The following is a 20,718-nucleotide window of genomic DNA, read 5'->3' on the forward strand; positions in this document are numbered from 1 at the left end:
AAAATTTATAACCAAAGTCCAGGACATGTTTTAGATTTCAATCGAGAAATAGATGTTTGGCTTTCAAACATATAACGGATACTTGAAATGTTGAAATCAATATTAAGAGTGCAAATTGACGTTTGGGTGCCATGTAGCTTGTGTAAGAATGACTTATATTTGAGTGTCATGTAAACCATAGTGTAATTATGTAAGTGGAAGTGTTGCATTGTATAAGGACTCAATTATATGAATTACACCGGATTAATTCTATATTAGAGGGAAAACTAAAGGTGGTTATCAATTCAAATAAAGAGCAGTTGTAACCTAAACAAATTGACAGCAACCGCTCTAATAGGGAGATGCAGTTGCAGCATATAAGATTGATTTTGGCCTCTCTTCTCGGGTACTTCCTATTCTCATATCGAATACCAGTCATATTGAGTGTATTGAGATACTATTTCTGAATCCAAGAGAAGAGAACACAAAATCATGGCTTCATTGTCTTCCACTCCAAGTAAGTACACTCCTTATATTGTCATGAACCCTAATCATGCATGTACTATGTTTGTACCATACTCGACCAATCCCGAAACTACCAAGCACCGGTCAACGTCATACATTCAAGGACCTACTAAAGGGTTCATGCTGAGGCACCCCTACCAAAGCACAAGAGTTTCCCTCCAACCAGGAGGCTAATCACATCACGACACGTGTCAACGTCAGAATAAAACTCCTAGAGTCCCCCATCGACTGTGGACGAAAGCCGGAGACTCTCCTCAACTATAAAAGAGGGTCATTCACCTACAATTAATTGCACTTAAACTCATCATTAGAACCCACTCATGATAATTATGCTTAAACCTATGTATTGTGTAAACTCCTCACTACTAATGAGAACTCCTCTACCCCGTGGACATAGCCAAACTTAAGGTGAACCATGTACATCAATCACATTTAATAAATATAGATCGATGGCTAAAAATAAAAATAAAAATTCAATAGAAATCACATATATTATAGTCACAATACGTAAATCGAGATACATGACATCACAATGAGTCCATTAAGCTCCATGAAATCTCAACAACACTCTAAGATACATGACACGCTAGAATAACTCGGGCTGTTGACTAAGTCAATTGTCGATCAAGGTCGAGGGTAGGGTCCACAACCGTGGTAATCTAATCCGGAAGATCTGCCAATTAGATTTTTGATCTGTAACTTCCCAAGAGTCTCGTTAATCTTCTAAAATAATATCCTAAAATTTCTGAATGATCTAACGGTCGGATCTCCGTCAATCGCTAAAATTAAATGGGGGCCGACATTTAGTTTTACAAACTTAGAATTCGGGAAGATCCGTACGTTAGATTCCCAATCCACCAGTTCCTAACTTCCTAATGTCCTCAAATATTACGTACTATCACGTATTAAAGTTTGGTGACGATCCAGCGGTTAGATCATCAATTCATATAATGATCAAGTGGCAGCCTCTATCAAAACCATGTTTAAACGACAAGACTTCATCAATCGAAAATCACATATGAAATCTGGGTATCGAATTTAGCCTAGGAAGGTTAGGTGGGGTCTTAACTTACGCGTGATCCCGACTTGTTGAAAAATTTTCTTAACTTCAAAAATTACCAAATTTTATAGACAGGTAGATCTCAGTGAGGGGAGTAATTTTTATACATGGGCCGAAAGCCAATTCGGCCGGAAAACCCTCTGAAATTCATTCGATCCGTCGGAAACCCTAAAATGGGTGCACTTCGATTCGACGTCTCATCTGCTCTACTGCCCCCAACTTATCTGGGTCTTGTTCCTAGGCTTAAGAGGAAGCTAATGATGGTGCTAGTCGAAGGAATCATTCTCAGAAATGGTGCATCACCGCCTTGGCCCTCTCAGACCCAACGTCGTCGTCCTCTATGAAACACGGACAAATTCTCGTATACTTAATGTGGAAAATGTAGAGGAAGGGGTCGGTGAGTTGTGTGGTAGTGATTGATTGCTGAAATTTGCTGGAAAAATCAGTGAAATTCGTCGGAATCCCTCATTGAAAATCGGGTCGGGTCGAGCCAGGAAATGGGTCGAGGGGATGGTCTAGGTCGGTTCCCCTCCTTCTCCTTCTCCTTTTTTTCCCCTCCTTCCCTCATTCTGATTGGGCAACTCCTCTTTCCCCAATCACAGCCATCCACCTGGCTAAAAAATAACGGGAAGGCTCCCAACTTTTCTGGAGCCTTCCAGAAAAAGGGCCAAATTTACCATTTTAGCCCTAGCCTTTGCTCGTTTATATTTCATTCATTATAGCTCTAAATCACCTTCCGTTTGCGCTCACACATTCATATTGACGAGTACTATCCAAATATGTAAAGAAATGTGAAAAAATATATACACATCAAATGTGTTGTAACAAATTCTGTTTAGTCCATTAAGGGCGTTTTCGTCCTTTTAACTTTTTTTTTTTTTTTTTTTGGGCCGCAAATATAAACGCATCAATCTTAAGAATACGAAATTTTAAATAGTGAAATCTGAGGATGGGATTTCACAGAAGAAGAAAGAAAAGAAAAATATTAGTGAGCTATACTAAGGTTAAAGTCGTTAGACAGAACAGAGAAAAATGGGCAAGAATTAATTTTGCACTCATATTATTTCAAATAATAAAAAGAAACTACGGCTGTCCCGAGAACATAAACATCCTTGTCAAACCTCATAAATATTGTATCATGTTTACTTTATATTCTACAGTAACGTCGATTTGAAAATAATATTATTTTTAAAACATGATAAATATGTTATACTTAACTCTTAAAATATGGGATATGGGGTTTCACAGGGCCCACCGTCTTCCTTCTTATTCCTCTTTAACTTTCTCTACTACTCTACCATTACCATTCCATTTACCATGGCTGTCTTCTTATATCTCTTTGACAGTCAACCTGCACAACATACCCAAAGTTATAAAAATACAACAATTCAACTCACTTGACCTATTGATTTTATTATTAATAACAAAAATAATAAAATATTATTCTTATTATTACTGTTACATGATAATATCAAAGTTCTCACCTTTCTCACTGAGGAGTCTAGTTGATCATTTAGTTGACCAAGTTAAACACTTTTAGGTTCAGATGTAGTGTCAATTCCTTTATTAACCACAAACTTGTAGAAACCTAGCATCATTTCGGGGAAGAACTCACTGAGCCTCTTGCCGACTTCCTCTATACTCTACAATAATTTATAATAAAAATATACTTTAGATATGGGACTATCAAAATTCTAGATGAATAAAAGGGTAATACGTATCCATACAGGTGGCTTTTCGTTCGGTCCAAAATGCTCTTCAATATGGGCAACCACGTTTCTTGAGTACAAGAGTGCCCCTAGCGCGTTATTTTCATAACCCTTTCTTGAGTAACGAAAAACATTTGAGTAACCCTTCTCATTACGAATTCGGTCGTAAATTTTTACGACGTTGGTCACTTCTTTTCTGTATTTCTTTGTCCAACCTTTATGGTCGTTGTTCAATTTGGCTATCTTTTCCAACAAAAAGTACGCCTTTCTTTCATATGATAGCAAGAAAGGGTGACTCTCCAATTGCTTAAAACTGAAAAAAAAAAAAAAATGAAGTTGATAAAAATGCTATTAAACTAAAATAAAATAAAACAAAGTTTGGTCATTTATTGTTCTTACTTATCTCCTGCATTTTGTATCTCTGTGAGGAAGTCCCCAAGCTCTAACTTTATGTCACTACGCAGTGCTGCTGAGACCGGAACAATTTTTGATGCCCAATTTTTGATCTGCTCTCTAAAGCGTGCCTGGCTAGGCTCATTCCGTGTAGGCTCATTCCGTATTGTCACTTTTGAACCTTGGTAAATAATTTGTGAAGCATACAATACTCCACAAGTTATCCCTGCTTCCTCTAATTGGGCAACTCTTTTGATGAGACCTCTGAAAAAAGTAAGACAAATTCAGATTTCAAGAGATTCAAGATGAACTAGGTTCGAAGAATTATACACTTTCGGAGCTATGTTGCACATATATGACGACACGGCAAGTTTAAAAAATAAGAGCACAGAAACGGCAATTAAAATATAATAAATTTAGAATGTTGCTAGACTCACCATAGTGTTCTAATTTTTCCACTTACATTATAATCTCGTCCATCATAAAAGATTTAAAAATTGAAATGTCATTTCCCACCCACCATTATTCCAAAATAACCAATATTTATTTATTTAAATTACGGCATCCCTTCCATAAAAGATTTAAAAATTGAAAATTTGAGACCCAAGACCTAGACCTTCATCATATTCTTCAAATCACGGCACCCCTTCCATCGTATTTCTTCCTACTGACCCAAAATTCGCTACCCGATCTCTCTCCATATCCCTACCCTCTATTTCCACCGAATTCCATATATATGGCCCAATACTTCCCCCTCGAGAAACCTCAGTACTCGCACCTATTGTCACCTCTCACAGGGATCCGAGATCCCAAACCTTTCTTCTTCCTACCTTTTTTCCAACGCCGCATATCTTACCCCCGGGTCTCTCTTTCCTCCGTCGAAGTTTCTTGCCTCTGTCGAGCACACACCCATTCCTTCCTCTTCTACCCCCAATCTTTCCCTCAGCCTCTCTCCGTCCCACATCTTACACCCCTCCCACCATTTTTTATTTATTATTTTAAATTACTTTTTGGTTTTTTCAAAATTTTAGTAATTAATTAGATTGGAGTTTCAAAGTCTTTTCTTAAAAGATAAATATGTCATTCAGGGTATGGATGTCAGCACAATAAATTTATAATAAAATAAGAGAAGTGCTAGCCGAACTCGCTAAATGGCGAGTCCCTTCAGACTTGCTTTTACGTGTCAATTTTCTACTTAAATCCACTTTGGCCGCTTAATCTTCCATTTTCTTTTCGCTTCGTTTCTTCCTTCCACACTCACTCTCTCTCTCTCCCTCTCTCTCTCCCTCTCTCTGACCACTCGATAAATATGTCAGACACTCTGACCACTTTATAAATATGTCAGACACTTCGGGTGTCCGACACTCCGGGGTTTCAGGGTGTCCGAGGGTTTCGGGGTTTCGGAGTGTCCGTGCAGCATAGCTTGACAGTCTCTATAATTGCTTAAACTTCAGTGAGTTGAAAAAATTGAAAACTTGCTTTAATTTCAATTTCAGTTACCCTAAATTATTTAGCTAACTAATCTGGATTATTATTGCAAGCAAGGCTAACCTCAAAATAGCTCGACAAGTGACTGCAGGTTGGTTTCCCTCCCATGGACGTGTCCGCATAATCTCCTCGAGCGTCTTATTCTTAGACGGAGTTGCTTGAACGGCCTGGAGCGTCTTATCATCAGACGGAGTTGCCTGAGTTGCTGCTTCAGACGGAGTTGCCTGAGTTGCTTGAACGGCCTGGAGCTTCTTATCATCAGACGGAGTTACTTGAACGGCCTGGAGCGTCTTATTATCAGACGGAGTTGCATGAGCGGCCTTTTTATTCACCATGACGCTGAAACAGGTACGTGTCAAAACCAATCGGGACAAGCTTATTTATAATTTGGAGTGTTAAAATCAATGACAGATAGTCACATACAACGATCAATCTAAGTCCTTGTAGTCATAATAGCAACCCCACTTTCATTACACAGTTTATCAAAAACGCATGATCGATCTCGGAGAATTTATGGGACAAGGCTTAGTGGGGTGGTTGTTGTATCAAATGGTGTAAAATTAAACTCGTAAATATTTACGTGGATTGTTTTTGTTGATATATATACATTGAAGTCTTTGATAATACGAGATGTTTCTAATAGCATGTACTAATACCCTGATAACACAATCATCAAACACTCCAGGATTCAATTACTTTGTATATAGTAGACATTAAAATTGCATTACAAATGTGTACAAAATTGAACCATATTCTCTGGGAACCTAGGAATGGTAACAACATTCCATTATGCAACCCTCACTTGAACTAATGACACACGCTAAGTCACTTACAACCATCAATCTAGGTCATTTAGTCATAATAGCAACCCCCACTTTCATGGATAAATTACATTTTCATATCTCAGGTTTGGGACCTATTTCAATTCCTTACAATATCTTTAAAATATTTCACTTTCATACCTTAAGTAATATTTTATTTCAAAATAATACCTCCGTTACATTTTCCATCCATTGATCCGTTAAGTGCTGACATGGCTGCCAAAAAAAAAAAAAAAAAAAATAGAAAACCCAGATCCCGCACACCCTCCTTCAGATCCCATCAAACCCACCCCCTCCCCGGGTAGTGTCGGAGCCTTATCATCTTCCATCCGTCGTTCGCACCCATCCTCCACCTCCTCCGCGCACCCATCTTCCCCTCTTCCCATCTTCCCCCTTCCAACCTGAGCCCAACCTGCAACCCAGAAAGAAGAAAAAGAAAAAAAAACCCAGTGCGCCCACCCTCCGCACGCACCCTCGCACGCACCCTCTTCCTTCCTCTACACACCCCACTCCTTAAATCCACACTCATTGGGGAAGACGGGATTTGGGTTGTATGGAAATGGAGAGTTTTTTTTTTTTTCTTTTTTTTTTCTATGTTTTTTGTTTTTTGTTTTTTTTTGTTTTTTTTTTTTCTGGGTTGCAGGTAGTGGGTGCGGAGGAGGAGGTGGAGGGTGGGTGCATGGTGGGTTTGGGGAAGACGGGAGGGGAGGAAGATGAAAAATGGGTTTTTTTTCCCCCTCTCTTCTTCTTCTAGGTTGCAGGTTGGGTTGGGGGGTAGGGTGGGATGGGGGTTGTGAGTTTAGTTTTTGTTTTTGGATTTTTATTTTTTTAGAAGATTCAGGTTTTTAAAAAAAAATTAAATAAAAAATTATTTTTTTTGCCACGTGGCATATAAGTGGCAACCACGTCAGCCCTTAACGGATCAATGGATGGAAAATGTAATGGAGGTATTATTTTGAAATAAAATAGTACTTAAGGTATGAAAGTGAAATGTTTTGAAGATGTTGTAAGAAATTGAAATAGGCCCCAAATATAAAATATGAAAATGTAATTTACCCCACTTTCATTATACAATTTATTAAGATTCACATTCTAAGCATGATCGATTTGGGAGCATTTACGGGATAAAGCTTAATGGGATAAGGATGGTGGTTGTATCAAATTGTGTAAAATTAAACTCGTAAATATTACGTGGATAGTTTTTTGAGATAGCTCTATGGCTGGCCCCATGGCCCTATGGCCCTATGGTCGGCCCGGTTGGAGATAGCCTTCGAACCATCATTCTAGGTCATTTGCTCATAATATCAAACCCAACTTGCATTATACAATTTATTAAAGTTCACTCCTAAGCATGTATGATTACAACATTCGATTATGCATCCCTCACTTGAACTCATGACTAAAGCTAAGTCACTTACAACCATCAATCTAGGTCAATTGGTCATGATATCAACCCCCACTTCCATTATACTTTAAAATTCACTCTGTCAGCATGATCGATCTCGGAGCATTTATGGGACAAGGCTTAGTGGGGGTGGTGGTTGTATCAAATTGTGTAAAATAAAACCCGTAAATGTTTACGTGGATAGTTTTTGTTGATACATATACATTGAAGTCTGATAAAACGGGATGTTTCTAATAGCATGTACTAATACCCTTATAACACAATTATCAAACACTCTAGGATTCTATTACTTCGTATATGATATGTAGAGCAAAAAATAATCAAGAAGCGACACGTGGATTTTTGGGTTAAAAGGACAAAATTATCCTCGAGGCACATCGGAATTCCTACGTGCGGGCAATGGACAATCATCTCTCAATCAAGCCAAAAGTGCCCAAATAGGTATTTATTTATAACCTATTTCATCCATCCCTCATCATATCTTCTCCACAAGAGAATCCCTAAATCATTCATTTTGTATTATATTAATTAGCTAATTAATTGATTAATTATTCAATTAATTTGCTAATTAAACACAAATCATGAACTTCACCCACAAAACCATCCAAGTGGCCGGTTCATCTCCTCCCAAGGTGGCCGGCCACACCCCTATATAAACACCCTCATTCTCTCCAAAACTCAATTCCAATTCTTTTGCAAAATTCTCTAAATTCTCCAAACATTTTTCCCTTAAAATTCTAACTTTGACATCGGAGGTTCTTCGGCCAAAGCCCAACTTGTATTATACAGTTTATTAAAATTCACTTTCTAAGCATGTATGATTACAACATTCGATTATGCATCCCTCACTTGAACTCATGACTAAAGCTAAGTCACTTACAACCATCAATCTAGGTCAATTGGTCATGATATCAACCCCCACTTCCATTATACTTTAAAATTCACTCTCTAAGCATGATCGATCTTGGAGCATTTATGGGACAAGGCTTAGTGGGGGTGGTGGTTGTATCAAATTGTGTAAAATTAAACCCGTAAATGTTTACGTGGATAGTTTTTGTTGATACATATACATTGAAGTCTGATAAAACGGGATGTTTCTAATAGCATGTACTAATACCCTTATAACACAATTATCAAACACTCCAGGATTCTATTACTTCGTAAATGATATGTAGAACAAAAAATAATCAAGAAGCGACACGTGGATTTTTGGGTTAAAAGGACAAAATTATCCTCGAGGCACACCGGAATTCCTACGTGTGGGCAATGGACAATCATCTCTCAATCAAGCCAAAAGTGCCCAAATAGGTATTTATTTATAACCTATTTCATCCATCCCTCATCATATCTTCTCCACAAGAGAACCCCTAAATCATTCATTTTTATTATATTAATTAGCTAATTAATTGATTAATTATTCAATTAATTTACTAATTAAACACAAATCATGAACTTCACCCACAAAACCATCCAAGTGGCCGGTTCATCTCCTCCCAAGGTGGCCAGCCACACCCCTATATAAACACCATCATTCTCTCCAAAACTCAATTCCAATTCTTTTGCAAAATTCTCTAAATTCTCTAAACATTTTTCCCTTAAAATTCTAACTTTGACATCGGAGATTCTTCGGCCAAAGCCCAACTTGTATTATACAATTTATTAAAATTCAGTTTCTAAGCATGTATGATTACAACATTCGATTATGCATCCCTCACTTGAACTCATGACTAAGGCTAAGTCACTTACAACCATCAATCTAGGTCAATTGGTCATGATATCAACCCCCACTTCCATTATACTTTAAAATTCACTTTCTAAGCATGATCGATCTCGGAGCATTTATGGGACAAGGCTTAGTGGGGGTGGTGGTTGTATCAAATTGTGTAAAATTAAATCCGTAAATGTTTACGTGGATAGTTTTTGTTGATACATATACATTGAAGTCTGATAAAATAGGATGTTTCTAATAGCATGTACTAATACCCTTATAACATAATTATCAAACACTCCAGGATTCTATTACTTCGTATATGATATGTAGAGCAAAAAATAATCAAGAAGCGATATGTGGATTTTTGGGTTAAAAGGATAAAATTACCCTCGAGGCACACCGAAATTCCTACGTGCGGGCAATGGACAATCATCTCTCAATCAAGCCAAAAGTGCCCAAATAGGTATTTATATATAACCTATTTCATCCATCCCTCTCCCTCATCATATCTTCTCCACAAGAAAACCCCTAAATCATTCATTTTTATTATATTAATTAGCTAATTAATTGATTAATTATTCAATTAATTTGCTAATTAAACACAAATCATGAACTTCACCCACACACTACTACAATATAGGCTATCACTGGCGAAGCAAAAACCGACAAGAAACCCAATTTCTGTCGGAAATTTGGCAAAAATCCGACATAAAACAATGTAATGTCGATTAGAATAGTGACACTAATGCTAGCGTCGCGACAGGCCTTCAGTGTCAGTTTGTTCGCTTAATTCGACACTACGCAGCGTCGGTTAAAAGCGACACTGACATTAGCGCCGATTTAAAGTGACGTATACTTGAACATTACGTCGGTTTAAAGCGACGTTCATTAGTAATTTAATTATAATATATCCACCCTACTGTCGGTTTTAATCGACATTGTGATAAAATTAAATAAATAAAATATACCTAAACTGACGTCAGATAACAATTAAATAAATAAAATATTCAAACTAGTACAACACCATCTTTGTTAATAATAATAAAAAAATACAAGAATTTGCATCGTTTTCAATTAATTGGTACTAAAAAAAATTATATAACCAAATTAATAAATTTCATGTAAAGGCCAAAACAAACCTTAATAAAAATTATTAACAATAAAAATAGTGCCAAAATATACAAATATTTTATATCCAACATTCCACATAATATACAAAAACTCATACAGAATATACAAATATCTTAAAAATGTACAACTCATACAAAATTCTTGCCACACTCCTGCAAAAGATTTTGAACCAGTTGTATGGTTCATTGCTTTCAACAGCCGATTAATCTTATTCCTTTATTCTATTCCAGAAAACTTCATTTTCTTCTTCCTTAATCTTACGCAATCAGTCGTCAACGGGAGATTTCTATACTCTCTAACCTCCCCTGCTACATATCTTGAAAAAGCACTAGAGTTATCACTAACGCATTTTCCAGACAAATCAAACGAGCAAAGTTGTTTTGTCCATTTGGGAACTAAGGGTCCGCGCCTCCGTCGAGATTTTCCTTATTAACACAAAAAAACAATTAACAACCAAGAAACAAAAGTAAATTTTTAGTTTAAGCCTAATACTAGTTTAAACACAAAACAAAAAATTAATAATAATTCACAAATGAACCACCTTTGAACTTTTCCTCCTCGAAATGAAGTTCCTCAGAATGTTTATCTTCACTTTGTTGATCCATAGCAAAAGTTAGTGGAAAGGAGAAGGAGTAAGGCTGAAATGGGAGAAGGAGACGGGGCAAAACCAAAGAAGTAACTGAGAGAGGGAAACGAAAGCATGGAAGTAATGGGGAAGAAAGGGGTATAAATATGGTCGAAATATTTGGACTTTGCGTCGGCTGAAACCGACACCACATCTGACACACTTGACTGAAAAGCAAGTGGCGTCGAAATAATAACATATTGCGTCGGTTAAAAGCGACGTGAGTGTGACAGACTTGATAGTGCAACTGGCGTCGAAATAAGAAAAGGTTGCGTCAAATTAAGAAAAGGTTATGTCGGTTAAAACCGATGCAAGGTCTGACACACTAAAATATTTCAAAGCTTGCGTCGAAATAAGTAGAGGTTGTGTCGGTTAGAATCGACGCAAGGTCTGACACACTAAAACATTTCAAACATTTCAAACATTCATTCCCGCCTAAAACATTTCAAACATTCATTCCCGCCTAAATATTTCAAGTTATGTCATATAATATTTTAATAAATAATATTTAATACATAATAAAAACAATAATATAATTTTATGATAAAATATCATCACACATGAATTGAAACATAGTCTAATTGATATTTAAAATACATAAAATAATTAATATATTTAAAAACATTGTCTAATTGATATTTAAAATACATAATCAAGTAACGGGACAAAACTTTTCGACGGTTATAAAACGAAAAATCACGATTTAACAGTTATTTTAACTCCGATTTTGATTATTTTTTATAACTACACTCCTTGATCCTATATGAATACAATGAATGAATTCAATCTTCAATTTAAAATATTTACAATAGTGGATACTACAAAATCTTATGTTATACTTAATAAAAGTATAAATAAACTCTAACTGTTAGTGAATCTATCGTTTTGATGGGATACTCATCCTTCGAAACTAATTTCAACGATCCAACTGTCAAACTTGTTTATATATGTTTCGAGATCGCATACTTCAAAAAATCGCAAAAAACAAACATTCAAAGATTAAATAACGGGACAACTTTTCAGTGGTTATAAACAAAAAATCACGATTTAACGGTGATTTTAACTCTGATTTTGATTATTTTTTTATAGCTACACTCATTGACCCTATATGAATACAATGAATGAATTCAATCTTCAATTTAAAATATTTACACTAGTGGATACCACAAATCTTATGTTATATTTAATAAAAGTATAAATAAATTCTAAGTGTTAGTGAATCTATCGTTTTGATGGGATATGCATTCTACGAAACTAATTTCAACGATCCAACCATCAAATTTGTTTATACATGCTTCAAGATCGCATACGCCAAAAATGACAAAAAAAACAAACATTCAGAGATCAAGTAACGAGACAAAACTTTTCGACGGTTATAAACGAAAAATCACAATTTTACGGTTATTTTAACTCCAATTTAGATGATTTTTTACAGCTACACTCCTTGACCCTATATGAATACAATAAATGAATTCGATCTTCAATTTAAAATATTTACACTAGTGGATACCACAAAATCTTATGTTATACTTAATAAAAGTATGAATAAATTCTAAATGTTAGTGAATCTATCGTTTTAATGGGGATACGCATTCCACGAATCTAATTTCAACAATCCAACCATCAAACTTGTTTATACATGCTTCAAGATCGCATACGCCAAAAATGGCAAAAAACAAACATTTAGAGATCAAGTAACGGAACAAAATTTTTCTATGGTTATCAATGAAAAATCACGATTTAACGGTGATTTGAACTCCGATTCTGATGATTTTTTACATCTACACTCCTTGACCCTGTATGAATACAATGAATGAAATCGATCTTCAATTTAAAATATTTACACTAGTGGATACCACAAAATCTAATGTTATACTTAATGAAAGTATAAATAAATTCTAAGTGTTAGTGAATTTATCGTTTTGATGGGATACGCATTCTACGAAACTAATTTCAATGATCCAACCATCAAACTTGTTTATGCATGCTTCGAGATCGCATATGCCAAAAATGGCAAAAAATAAACATTCAGAGATGAAGTAACGAAACAAAACTTTTCGACGGTTATAAACGAAAAATCACGATTTAACGGTGATTTGAACTCCAATTTTGATGATTTTTTACAGCTACACTCCTTGACCCTATATGGATACAATGAATGAACTCGATCTTCAATTTAAAATATTTACACTAGTGGATACCACAAAATCTTATGTTATACTTAATGAAAGTATAAATAAATTCTAATTATTAATTTAACATAATATATTCTTATATTACTAAATATTATAAGTTCATGTTATATTTAATATTGTTAAAAGCGACGCTGTTTTATTTAAAACGACACTAGTATTTAAAAATTATTAAAATGTATGTCGGTTTTAAGCGACATTAAATGTTTACGTCAGTTTAAAAGCGACATTAAATGTTTATGACACTTATAAGCGACAGTAAATCCGACGTCATGTTCAATAAGTGTCGCAATTGTCTAGTTCGACACTATATTATATTAAACCGACACCACCTACTGACACTATAAGACCCTTTTGTAGTAGTGACAAGACCATCCAAGTGGCCGGTTCATCTCCTCCCAAGGTGGCCGTCCACACCCCTATATAAACATCCTCATTCTCTCCAAAACTCAATTCCAATTCTTTTGCAAAATTTTCTAAATTCTCCAAACATTTTTCCCTCAAAATTCTAATTTTGACATCGGAGGTTCTTCGGCCAAAGTCCAACTTGCATTATACAATTTATTAAAATTCACTTTCTAAGCATGTATGATTACAACATTCGATTATGCATCCCTCACTTGAACTCATGACTAAAGCTAAGTCACTTACAACCATCAATCTAGGTCAATTGGTCCTGATATCAACCCCACTTCTATTATACTTTAAAATTCACTTTCTAAGCATGATCGATCTCGGAGCATTTATGGGACAAGGCTTAGTGCTTCTGCGGTAACTTCAACAGAAGCCACTGAAGAAGGGTGGAAAGGTAACACTACATCCGCTGGCAAAATGTTTGATTTGCCTTCCGAAAGAACAAGCATTTGGATGTCTGCTGGCATGTCCAGTTTATAGAACTTGAAATCATATTCCACCTGTAAAGGACAAATAAAAAAGTATCATGCCTCAGTGTGCATTTCAGTGCTATGATGTAGTAAGAATCGCATAAGGCACAAATTTACATAAATTCACAGGCTGCCAATCTTAGTGCAGCAATCAGTAATACATAATGAAACGCACATAGACGTATGTATAATAGAATAGAAAAATCACCTTTTGCAGCTCTACTAAAGTTTTAAGCAATCTTGCATTTTCAACCCCAACAGAGTTAAGAATGCCAGCTTCTAACCGGGTCTCATCAAATATCATGTGTGAACCCTCAGCCAGCTGTAGAGCTCCGGTTATCAGCCTGGAGCAATGTGAAAAGTTTAAAACTATAACAAAATTGACACCAAGGTACAGAATTAGAAATCTCATTACCTGCTTGTCTCATAATCCTTTCTTGGCGCTAGAGAAGCAGTGTTGAGATAATCCACTGTTAGGGCTATACATTGGGTGAAAGGTAAAAAATTCTTGAGAGCAAGGCCAAGCTGAGTACCAAACACGGGTGCACTTTCTTTGCTTAAACAAGTAAAATTTAGTGAAAGCTTCCCCACAGCGACAGTTTCAACTCTAGAATACACCTGTAAAAAAGAGATTAAATCATATACCTCATAAGTAAAGGAGAAAAGAGATTGAAATAAGACATGAAATCAAACGACACAATGAACAAAAATAATGCTAAGGTATCAAGTGGATCCAACACCAAAATTTTATATAAGAAGGACCATTTACCGTGGACAAGAGATGCAACAGCATGAAATTAGCAGCTATGCCATCATTACCAAGAACAGCTGTAAGATGTCTCAAGAGAGATGCCCTGATCTCTTTCACCAAATTGGGCTTTGGCTATAAGATAGACAGTAATAGCATTGTGAAACACAATATCTAAGTAATTGAGGGAAGAATGAGGAAGGGGAAAATTTAGAGATCCCAGGTTAGCATATACACATGCAGACAGGCATAGACGTCCTTTGTTTGAGGAAATATGAAACCATAATGTGCACAAAATCACCTCGATTGTTGAGGAACAAGGAAGGAAGTCGTGAACAAAACAGTGGAGACGTGGTACCTACATCAAGGGAAAAATGTGAAACAAAAAAGAGAGTATAAAATTATATGTACTTACTACTTATAGTCCAATACCTAACAAACGAGCTGAACAGGACAAAACATGCAAGATTTAGTCTTTTCTTATATATGGAGACCAACAATCCCATAAATGCTAGACGAACCAATACCTTATTAGGGGGCTTGTGAACCAACACATCTTCACTAAAACCATTTGTCAAATCATCTGAGTCATCCTTGTCCTCTTTAAACTCTGAATCGAAAGTGAAGACTCCAACAAACTCAAAAACCTCATTTAGCTTTAAGTTAGACTCTGGACAATCATATATCTGAAAGCAACAAGAGTTTCATCAGCTTTCACGAAAAGAGAGAACAAATCTCGGTTCATCATTTTTCTGTTAGTACAATTAATTGTCCAATGTACCTTAATAAGACAAGGAAGCAAATCCCGGTCGACATCAGGCACCATAATCACACTAGACCTGGTGCCCTCAGTAATTGACTGCTCAGACGGAGTAGGAAGGGAAGAATGTCCATTCTCTTTCTGGGAAATGAGAAGTAATTCAGTATGAATAAGTATATGTTCCATCAGAATTGAAAACTAATGTTTTTTTTTTAAATTTGAATTAAGTTGGTACTACTTACCAGCTTTTTGGGAGAAGGAGAACCTTCAATCCCATCATCCGAAACCTGTTATTTAATGCAGTATGTTAGGTAGACAAACAAGATGTCATGTTCCCAGTACAAAGCTGAGGGCATAATTCAGAGAATGGGATGTGCAGAAAATAAAAACCATCTGAAATAAACAAGGCAACATGAATGCATCTAGCCTATCAAGTAAATTATGACAATCCAATTAACTGAAACCCTTGCAGAGAGCTTCCTACTCATTTCGCTAACCAAAACTTCCTAAATTCAAATAACCGCTTTGAGCTGCTTTGAAGCCCATCATAAAGATGACCATAAGGAGGTTTTGCACTAATATAGTATGCATTTTCTACTTAATCACGATTATCCTTTCAATAAAGAAGAAACAGTTAATATGCAGATTATGAAAATGGAAATTACATCGTAATCCATGATTTCAGTAGCTTCAGCATCCACTCTCTGGCGCTTCTCTCTTTGTTGGGTTGCCGAATCCATACTTCTATACACCACCGCTTCAGAAGGAGATTCAGTCCATGAATTCTGTCCTGGCACCTAAGGACAAAAACAATGTAACAAAATGAAAATCAAAAGAATGTTGGCCCGCAAATTCTTGCAGGCTCTTTGAAATTAAAGGAATGTCATTTTTCCTAACAAAATGAAAATTCATATACCAAATACCAACACCAGGCATATGCTTAAGTGCTTCGAATTTCTATTACCATTTTACTAAAACTAAAGCATATGGTGCTATAAAGAAGAAAGAGTTTGAACATAGATTCACCGGTATGCAATAGATCATATGGCGTTCCCACAATCACATATCGGGCGTAGAATCCATGGGGAATTGAAACATCGGTAAACTTGTTGGTCCTCCAAACAGAACCATCCTTCAATACAAACAACGCATTGTGTTAGCACCAAAGAAATCAGTCAGTATTGGATCATAAGAAAAATGATCAGACGGCATAAGACTGCTACCTTATACGCGCCGACGTAGAATTCATTTCCCAACATGTCTTGTATCATTCCGCGAAATCGAACCAGAGTGTTGGGCTGGACCCATCTTATACTTGCCGAATTCAGAATTGGCACCTAAATTTTCACAAGCAAATAAATAAATTTCAAATCTTCTTGTGCTATTGTTTGGATCCGATTTTATACCATCAGCCCGAGTAATCGAGGCCGTTGAATGAGCATGTTTCTTAACCGTCAAATAAGATAATTTGCTATTGTTAAGAGATAATATTATGGTTTTTAATCATAATAATTATCTTTTAATAAATTATCTCAATTTTCTTGTACAAAATAAGTGGGATGCAAATCACAACCTCAACGTAGAAGCAAGCAAAACAGTCCGAGTTAATTTGGATTTGGTAGCAGTGTACTATGTGAATTAGAACAGCTTGGCTTGGACTCTTCACGTGGCATAGCATGGATCTGCAAGTTTTGGATAATGGTGAATAGAAAACCTAAGTAGGTTAGGTTGATTGACAAGTAGTCAGAAATGAATTTTAAATGGTTTGAAATTCATTAAATGGGATCATGATGTATGGATGAGTGATAGAATTATGACAAGAAAAGAAAGCCTAGTTAGGCTAGGTTTTTAATTACAATGGGATAAGTCAAGGTGGGTTTTATTATCTTTGAAGAATCAACCATCTGGAGATAGGCTTTGGCATATATGTCGCAGATCAGTTATTTTTACGAATTTGAGTTTTAGTCGGTTTTTACTTATTATCCAGATCGTGCCAAACAGAAAATATGTTCCTATAAATACAGACGTCGAGAGGGACCTCCAATTCAACACACAACTGCTCTGCACAAAACCTCTCAAACATTTTGAGATTTTTTATTTTCTTTTTCCCGCCGACACATCTTCAGTTTGGATAAACAGCACTGTGAAGGCAACCGGCGAACACCTTCAGTTTGGATAAACAGCACTGTTACCGTAGAATCAGCCGACCGAGAAGCACCTTCAGTTTGGATAAACAACATTGCGTCGAGATCGACTGGTTACCTATCTAAGTCTCGGTCGAGAAGGGTTTTCGAATCCTTATTGGCAGAGGTCATCTTATTAGCCTTCTCAACGAAGTAAGGTGTTACGAGTTACGACATTCGGCGTACTGGACGCCGAGTGCTTTTATGATTGGGTACTTACAAGTGAGTTTCAGAGTTCGGCATTCTGACGGCCAAACCACATTAACCTTCAAGACATACATCACCTTCGAATACCTGTGTTCGTATAGTCTGGTGTCGATTCGACGTGCTTATACTTTTACGAATATAATCACTGTGATCGAATCCGGCGCCGACGATTTGTGAACTTCGCAGAACTAGCAGCCTAGTCTTCAGGCTCGAGAATCCAAAGGTCGAGATTTGTTCCTTCCTCGGCCGTAGTCGCAAGATAAAGAAGTCAGCAACGCGCTCAACGTAATATTAACAAATTTTACTTCTCGGCCGAGCTCGGCCGACAAGTTGACACGCCCCGCATTCAACCGAATGACGTAGTTAGCTTATTAGTTACTCGGTCTGTACGCCACGTAGACTTTATAATTTTTAAGATCAACATCTATAGAAATAAATTCAATTGTTAATTGGCATCGCAGACAGAATAATATTATATAAGCCCAGCTAAGAACATGAGATTAATGGGAAAAGGGGAAAAATACACAATTAGGGTTTCAAGGAGAACAAAATGAGAAAATCAAAAGGGCATTAGCAATTGAAAGTGGGTATTAGGTTTTGGACCTGAGAGAGGCCGCCGTCGTCGTAGAGAAAGCTGCGGAAGAGATCGACGGTGCCCCATATCTGATTCTCTCTCTCTCTCCTTTCAGTTCACTCACTCTCACAGCCTCGCTCTCTCTGTCGATGTGCCGTTTGGGATTCGGTTTCCCGCGCTTTTAAGTGAGGTCGTTGGGTTTTTCCCGCTAAGAAGTGCTTGTTCCCGCCATTTTGGTCCTAGGTAGGCTCTGTCTTCTTACTTACAAAAAGTATAATTTAATGAGTTTCGGATCGTCGGATGTCGCAGACGACTTTTGGATCGTTGGATGCCGGGAAAGCTAAGTTGTGTTTTGCTTTTGCTTGCTTACCTTGGGTGAGTTAAGCAAATTTTTATTTTTTAGATTTTAATATAATAAGTATGATAGAAGGATTCGAACTTAGGTTAGAGTCTATGTATTATTTTAGTGAACTTAGTTACGCCAAGATTAAATTAAATTTTATTGGCTAATTATTTCATGACGACAGAATCCGTTTCTATTGCAATTTTATTGTTGAAATCGTTGAACTTAATTGGGTGTATAGAGATAGCATATTGTTTAGTCATTTTAGCTACGCCTCTAATCTTCGGTTTCGATTAATTTTGTTGGTTAATTAGCATATGATAATAAACTCGGGTTTTTGTTGTGAGTTCTTTGTTTGATTAATTTGGTGCTTGGTAGTTCTGAAAAGCCTTCATTAGTCCCATCATCAGTTCATAAACGTAGAAGAGAATCAAATTGGACAAACACATAAATTTAAAAAAAATTTAAAAAAAAATCTAAGAATGATACATTATTTGGAGACGAATTACATTCTAATTAAGAAAAAAGAAATTAAACAAAGACACAATATAACTGCACTTTGAGCTAGTAGTGCACTCGCATTACTTTCCGTTACCGGCTCCATCCTTTGTTCTTCAAAATTGATAGGATAAACGGGTCTCTTGTTCGGATAAAACAGACCCCATTGTCGCTCCACCGCTTCACCAGGTTTCATGTTCTCGTTAAACATGGCAAACAAGTAAGTCTCGACGGACTTTCCCGGCCGCCTTGGAGTGCCATGCGACGACAGCACGTGCCTCACTAGGTTAGAGTTGTACTTTTGCGCAATGCTTGGTGTTGTCACGTTCCCATTCCCGCCGGACGGCCAGCCTGTCTCGGACACCACCACTCGGACTTGGGGTGCGCCTGCTTTCTCCAACGATGCATAAACCGCATCCACCATGGCTTCAAACAGGTTGTAATAACTCAGACCATCATCTATCACAACAGCGCTTTCGGAAGCGAACAATGCATAGGTTAGGGAAACGTCGCTAGGGTTTTCAACGTAGGTAAAGTAAGGGTACACATTGACTAGCAATGGTGCACCAATGCTATTCAAGTATCGTGCGATCGGAACCATGTACGCTGCGGTGTCTTGAGAAAATGTTGCGGCCGAGGGAGGGTAAGACTCACCCAGTGCCGACATTGCAACTGCGGTCGAGACCTTTATTTGCTTATTAGAGTTAAGAACCCCGGAGCTCAATGCATTGTGCAAGTTTTGCATTGCTGGGAGGACGTATCTTGCAACCTCTCCTGGGATGACCTCGTTCCCAACGGCTATGTATCGGAAATTGACTTGCGGCCAATAAGGACGAATGTAAGCTGCTACCCAGTCCTCAGCAGCGGATTCAGTGCTTGCAAGTTGCTGAAGTTCATCATTACGAACTCCAACTAGGACGTTAATGCCGGAACCACGAAGGGCCTTGAGTGCTTCGTGGTTTGGTTCGTAAATTCTCGTTAGACCAATTTGATTCAGTTTGTATATGTTGATCACTTCTGTTGGTGGTGGCAAGTCGTTGCCTAGCATTCCATAGCATACTCCAATTGGAGAACCGAGTGCTGTCGAAAGCATGACGAAGAAGGCGAGGAAAAGAAATAGAAGATCACCGCCCATTGCAGAGATCGATTCAACAACACAGGATTAGACAAGTGCTAACCCGAGCTGAATTGGTAGTGTGACTAATTTGCCAATTATACAACTCTAAACCATGCATTATATAGTTATCATACCCCAATTCAACCAGGAAAAAAAAAACACGATTTACTGATGAACAAAGGAAATCGAAACTCGAACTGCATTGTCGGAAAAGGAAAGTTAAACTAACAAAAACTGGTATGTTTCTTAGAAAAACCTAAATTAAACGAGGAGTTCAACTCAGACTAGGAAAACCTAAATTAATAAAGACGAAACGGGAATTAATACTTGCACTCAAACAGCTGCATTGCTCTCTAGTGTAAAAA

At 36.9% G+C, this 20,718-nt stretch overlaps 2 protein-coding genes across 2 annotated transcripts; both read right to left on the bottom strand.

The window, feature by feature from the left end:
* Window positions 1-2,603: 2,603 nt before the first annotated feature.
* LOC137720816 (uncharacterized) lies at window positions 2,604-5,489 on the bottom strand. Its single transcript, XM_068459922.1, has 5 exons — window positions 5,218-5,489; window positions 3,673-3,930; window positions 3,292-3,586; window positions 3,049-3,207; window positions 2,604-2,915 (listed from the first exon to the last, which is right to left on the bottom strand). The coding sequence occupies exons 1-4, from the start codon at window positions 5,487-5,489 to the stop codon at window positions 3,091-3,093; spliced, it is 942 nt and encodes a 313-aa protein (XP_068316023.1). The 3' UTR covers window positions 2,604-2,915; window positions 3,049-3,090.
* A 9,860-nt stretch (window positions 5,490-15,349) lies between these two features.
* On the bottom strand, window positions 15,350-20,371 carry LOC137721194 (glucan endo-1,3-beta-glucosidase-like). The gene is made up of 7 exons (XM_068460300.1): window positions 19,334-20,371; window positions 16,655-16,768; window positions 16,396-16,563; window positions 16,097-16,228; window positions 15,674-15,718; window positions 15,453-15,572; window positions 15,350-15,382 (listed from the first exon to the last, which is right to left on the bottom strand). The coding sequence occupies exons 1-7, from the start codon at window positions 20,369-20,371 to the stop codon at window positions 15,350-15,352; spliced, it is 1,650 nt and encodes a 549-aa protein (XP_068316401.1).
* Window positions 20,372-20,718: the final 347 nt, after the last annotated feature.

The sequence above is a fragment of the Pyrus communis genome, chromosome 16 (genome assembly GCF_963583255.1).
Source record: "Pyrus communis chromosome 16, drPyrComm1.1, whole genome shotgun sequence".
Classification (NCBI taxonomy): domain Eukaryota; kingdom Viridiplantae; phylum Streptophyta; class Magnoliopsida; order Rosales; family Rosaceae; genus Pyrus; species Pyrus communis.